This window comes from Adiantum capillus-veneris, chromosome 6, assembly GCF_014529385.1.
Source record: "Adiantum capillus-veneris isolate H3 chromosome 6, ASM1452938v2, whole genome shotgun sequence".
In the NCBI taxonomy this organism is placed as follows: Eukaryota; Viridiplantae; Streptophyta; class Polypodiopsida; order Polypodiales; family Pteridaceae; genus Adiantum; species Adiantum capillus-veneris.
In genome coordinates, this window is record NC_140936.1 from 67,934,821 (window position 1) to 67,940,820 (window position 6,000).

The 6,000-nt window shown below is 42.2% G+C and overlaps 1 protein-coding gene across 1 annotated transcript; it reads right to left on the reverse strand.

Moving 5' to 3' along the window:
* Positions 1–1,201: 1,201 nt before the first annotated feature.
* Positions 1,202–5,748, reverse strand: LOC147455649 (mitochondrial import receptor subunit TOM5 homolog). Its single transcript, XM_086514382.1, has 2 exons — positions 5,556–5,748; positions 1,202–1,548 (listed from the first exon to the last, which is right to left on the reverse strand). The coding sequence occupies exons 1-2, from the start codon at positions 5,637–5,639 to the stop codon at positions 1,471–1,473; spliced, it is 162 nt and encodes a 53-aa protein (XP_086370508.1). The 5' UTR covers positions 5,640–5,748; the 3' UTR covers positions 1,202–1,470.
* Between the last annotated feature and the right edge of the window lie 252 nt (positions 5,749–6,000).

Consider the following 6,000-nt stretch of genomic DNA (forward strand, 5'->3'; position numbering starts at 1 on the left):
GGTCTTTATGACAAACAGTTGTACCTTTTTTTTTTTCATATTCTTGATAGGACATACATACTATGCAAAACCTGTGTATCGCTTTGATATGGATTTCTTGAGCAAGTTAAAAAATACAAGGATGCCATACTTGTTACGACAAGCATACTGTGCGAAACTTGTATTTCTTAGATATGAATTTATTGATCATGTTAAGAAATACAAGTATCTTCACACAGCTGAATCAAGATTGTGACCAGATTCAAAAGGTAGAGAGAGATGAGATGTCAAGTATCCTACAAGGTGTGAAAAAGGCAAGTAATGAGACGAACAGTTACCACGTTTAGAAAGTGACACACAAACTACCAAATCTAATAGGCAAACGCAATTACTACTACCTATCTGGGTGAACATGTGCACGTCTTTGAACGAAACCAGTCACTCCTAGTATTTTCTATTGACTCATCCACGCCCAAAATTTAAGTTCTAAGTGCAGAACTCAGTAGTTGAGATGTAAATATAGAGAGCCTAATCCCTTGCAATACAACCCATGTTGTATAATATTGGATGGTGAAAACAAAGGCAATTAAGCATCAAGGGTCCAGACAGCACCATAAACTCAACTAATGATATGGAACAAGGAGGATGCATCTTGTCCGAATCCTAACAGTAGATGAACATGTGACAGACTAGAAATATCAAGTAGAAAACCACCTGCATTGCAAGGAGCTCACTTTCAATCACCCTTAGCCACACTCCCCTGTTCCACTTGCAGTCTTATATAATAAAAGATCAGAAAAAATGATCATTTGCACATGTTGGTACGTAACCCAAGAGGTGGTTGAGCATACCCTTCTTCGACCAAAAGGACACACATTGTGGTAAATATCGATCAAAACTTTATCCAACAAGAATGCTTTCACTCTACCTCAAGAAAAAGTATACGAGAGAGAGAGAGAGAGAGAGGCACGATAGCTTCACCACCGAGACAAGGCCTCTTCACTGTCAAAAGTAAGAGATACAGTGCTGCCACAATAAATTCAATAAGCAAGATCAGCAATCCAGCAATGGGCTTTCGGTTGAGGAAAAGCTCTGCAACTCATTTAAAACGCCATGAAAGAGCAAATAACTGAATGAACAAGAGCACAAGCTTCGCATATCTTTGACCACAAAACAAGCTAGAAGCAGAAGTTGCAAATTTGAAACAGGCACAAAGAAGGCAAGGAGCAAGACACAAAAACTACATTAAAACCAACTACTGTACTTGGAAGGAGTCAAAACACAAATACTGGTCTTGGTCCGCAGTCTTGACCGTGTCATACAAATATTCTGTAGACCATCCATACTACCGCATCCGCTAGATCCACAGTCGACGACGACGAGAAAAGGAATGTTCATTGGTATAACTGAACCAAGACTTCAAGTCCAAATGTTTCCAAGGGCAAAATTACATGGCATCTATTCCTGTGAAAGAGTTCACCATGAAGTTGTTCAATTAGACATGAGATCACCATAGTTCCGCATGAGAATGATTCCTCCCCCAAACATTGCAAGAGCCTTCAGCAGCCTCTGCACAAACATTATCTAGATTATACATACAATTCTGGTGTGTGTGTTTGTGTACAGTGTGCTGTTTGTAGAGAGAGGAAAAAAAATCACACTATCAAGCACACTTCCATCAAGCCTTACTTTTCTACAATTTTCATTTACATTACAAACTAGACTACGACCTCAGACCTTTACAAGGATGTAAACTGAACTTCAGGAAAAATGCACACCAGCAAGAAAAGAGAGAAGAAGCAAAACAAGAAGAATTCCACAGCAAGCCATTAACACAAGAAGTACAGACATCTCTCCAGGTAGAGACATGAGTCATGACGGGCTCCGTGTTGAGGAAGGTGGAGCGGTAGCTTGAAATTGGGCCGGAAGTGTGACAAGTCCGTGACGTGGCACTACGTCAAGGGGCACTTGCCAAGGGGCTTAAACCCCTGAAGTCAAAAGCTTGAACTCTGGAGCTAACTTATGGAGCACTTGCCAAGGGGCTTAAACCCCTGAAGTCAAAAGCTTGAACTCTGGAGCTAATTTCCATAAATCACACTGACCTGCTGACATGGTATTGCTGTACAGAATTTCTGCGATTTGTGCTGGTGGTGATGACGTGGCAGCCTGTACAGATTTCTGCAAATTGTGTAGGCTGAAATAATTGGGAGATCTTAGTACTAGCTTTTTGGAGTAGTTGCTTTTGAGTTTGAATGCTTTTAGACCTGATGCTTTTAAGGCTCTGCTTTTAGCATCCCTTGTACTCTTTATAAGAGCCACTAGCCATTCTTTCAAGCATCTCGGCACAAAGCTAGAAGATTTGGACCTACCGGGAGTTGTACTCTTGCATATCAATATTAAAGAAATACCGAAGGGGCGCCAGTCTTTAGGGCCAATATGTCTTGGCTTGAAACTCCGCCGTGCCGTATCGTCTCTCTCTTTCTCTATTATTCAAGTTGTTTTGAAGGACTAAAAGTGCTGCGAAGTGTGTAGATTGCAGTTATTTCTATGTTTCCGTCCAATCTCTCGCCGGAGGTGATTACAATGGTATCAAAACTTCAGGCGTGTGCTTTTCTCAAAGCATACCGGTCCTACCAAAGAGCAAACAAAGCAAGAAGGTGCTTCCAAATTTTTCAGAAATTTTCTATCAAAGAATCTTCGTGTCGCTGCCCTGGGCTTACTAGCCACTCCTACCCTTAGTCCATCGTGCATCGGGCGCGCTCCCGTCTTCATCGCTTTGTCTTAAGGGGCATAAGCCATAAAGAACCCCAAACCATTTGCCCTCTGCAAACCGGAGTACGATCCTATTGACATGGACGGAGAACATGAAGATTCTACAAAAAACTTCTTTTCTTCTCTTTTTTCAGGGGAGAAACTGATTCTACATAAACCTAGTGATGGAAGCTATGGAGTGGGATGAAGAAGAAATGACAAGAGGAGGAGATGAAGGAGTTGTTCGTTTGTGCCCTAAAAAGCACGAAAAAAACATGTTTTTGACAATATTCTGTGTCGCAAAGACCTCTAAAAATTCTCTTCGACGGATGAGAATTTAGATATGCATCCAAAGGCAAAGTTGATCCTCTCAATAAACTCTGCGCATTGACACGAATCAATTTTAATTCCAACACTTGTGGAAATTAGGGTTTTCAACAAAAAATTAGGGTTTTTGCAAAAAAAATCAATATGTACGAGATCTTGTTATTTGTATTCAGATGACGGTTAATAGAAGTGAGGAACACGCATCTGCAAGCATTGGGAGGCATGGAGCTCAACATCCACTCTTTTGCGACGAGGTGAGCCATCTCCTTGAAATTTTGCTTGTTTTGCAAGTGAAATCAAGGATGACAGGGAGAGGAATTTGCATCTGAAAGCAATCGGGAGTAACGATGGCTCACGAAGAAGTCCGATCACGCTTCAAGGTAAGAATCATGAATTTTATTTTGAAATTTGAATCAATGGATGATGACGCATGAGGAACGTTGAAAGATGAAATGAGATTCTAGTGCATCAAGAGTCCCATATGAATGAGATGACTCGATACTGTGGTGAGGGCGTCAACAGTTCCGAAGGGATAAGATGGCTACGCAGGGATCTAGGTGCATCAAAACTTCTGGACGGATGAGATGACTAGACTAAATGATTGAAATACACTATTTAGTGTGAATTAAGTGCGTAATTTGTGAACTGCTTGTTTAGTAAATGCACGTTGTTGTGGACTCTAGTATGTGGGTACATAGGGTCAATGTCTCCCGAAGAAAGTTTTTGTCCTATAGCTATCTTGCACGGGTAATCGAGGACGATTACTCTTCTCTAAGAGAGGGGTATGTGACAAGTCCGTGACGTGGACTACCAACTAATGGAGCATTGGCGGAGGGGCCCAAAACCCTAAAGTCAAAATCTTGAACTCTCTAGAGCTGATTTTCGTAAATAATGCTGACCCACTAGCGTGGCACTACTATACAAAATTTTCGTGATTTGCACTGCTAGTGATGATATGGTAACCTGTATGGATTTTCGCAAATTGCTCTAAATGCTTTTAGACCTAATGCTTTTGGGGCTCTGCATTTAGCCCTTGTACTCTTTATAAGTACACCTAGGCCAATTCTTTCAGGTAGAGCTTGAAGATGTGAACCCAACGAGAGTTGTACTTTTGCAAATCAATAATAAAGAAGTACCGAAAGGGGTGCCAATCTTTGGGGCCAATGCGTCTTGGCTCGGAAACTCTGCTGCGCCATGTCATCTCTCTCTTTTCTCTGTTATTCAAGTTGTTTTGAAGTACTAAAAGTGTAGCCTTGTGTGTAGATTGCAGTTATTTCTGTATTTCTGTCTGATCCCTCGCCGAAAGTGATTGCAGGATGACATAGAAGCTAAGGAAGAGGCCACCAAGTAAACCGCTGCCGGTTGAAGAGATCGCGAAGCCTGGATCTACGAAGAAGAGTTGCCGTGGTAGGGGGAAGGGGAACAAGCCTGCACGGAAGTAGAGGAGAGCCAGTTGCGATAGAGAAAGGGCGCGTGGAGGGGCAAGGATAGATGGCCGCAGGGTCGCGAGGAAGCTGCCCTCGCGGGCGAGCTTTCCGCGAGGAGCAGAATCAGCCATCGCTAGGGCTCGCATTGTTCTCTCTCTCTCTCTCTCTCTCTCTCTCTCTCTCTCTCTCTCTCTCACACACACACATACAAACAACGCAGTATTTCGCCTCTCAAGGCACTCAACAGGAACCAATCCTAGGAGTACGAAATTGTGATACAAACCAAGTCAGTACTAGAAACTTGGAGAGGCTGATATCAATTTGGGCCACATGGGCCAACTCAAAAAATGAGAGAAGGAACACTTCCTAAAGAAATTTAGGCATGTAAGATCTCTACGGGGAATTTCTTGCAAAATCAAAAGATAGCTATCACTCTTGTTCCAGAATAGCAACTTTGCACCAATTGTAAAACAGACAAAATCTAGAATTCAAAAGAATCAATGTGAAGAACAAAGATCCTACAAGCTTGAAACAGGACAAAAAGTAATGTAATACCTACATGTTCAGAAACACAAAGAATGAACAATAAAAGCAATATCAATTGCAAAACTATGTGCATTCATACATGTCTTTCATACATCCAAGACTACATCTGGAAAAACCTAACTGTGAACAATTCCATCTTAAGAGAACCCAATTACAAGACACACAGATCTAATGAGATCTAGCTGTAACTGACAAGACTTGCATGCAAAAAAAACTGGAACACGGAGAGGGGAGGCTATTTAGCACTTATCCCTCTGTCAATCCACGTCGCCTTCTTGTAATGAAGGCACAATGATTGAGAGTTTCGGATGGCATGCACTAAGTACTTGTGCACATTCACCAGCATGAACACATGTGGGCGTGATACCGCACGAACATGCTCTGGTGTTACAATCCACTTTGGCATTAAAAACAAGGTGTCAAGTTTGTGAGTGCGCTTGTGTTTTCCTTGTCCTACCAAGCACTTCGTTTACAGACAACAGCAGTCAGAACAATTGGAGCGGCAGTATTAGAAAAGAAAGCTACCATGTTGGCGGCAAATTTTTCGTCGTTTCCAAACTCGGTCGCTACTAGTTGCTTCAACTTCTGCACCATGCTGGGTTGCGCCATAGCCACAACACAGACCTTTAGGGTAGGTTAAAATGAACCTGCTTGTAAATTAGGCACGGCAAATGTACATACTAGCAGGCGTGAGAAGGCGGGTGAATTTTTTTCTTTTTTTTGCGAGAGTGAGTGAACCACAACTTTGAACTTACCACACACACCCCCGATTAAGGTAGAATCCGGCCGGATAAGGTTGGCCAAACCACATGGAAAACGTTAGCAATCAAGGGGTGTTGAACACACCTCCGATCAAGGTAGAATCCGGCTGGATAAGGTTGGCCAAACCACATGGAAAACGTTAGCAATCAAGGGGTGTTGAACACACTACCTTTGAACTCATAGACTATGACTCTTCCAACTGAGCTAG

Coding starts and splice junctions, on each gene's coding strand:
- LOC147455649 (XM_086514382.1), bottom strand. CDS start 5,639: ATGGCGCAACCCAGCATGGTGCAGAAGTTGAAGCAACTAGTAGCGACC. Junction 1,549..5,555: donor AAAAATTTGCCGCCAACATG/GTAGCTTTCTTT, acceptor ATGTTTGTGCAG/AGGCTGCTGAAGGCTCTTGC.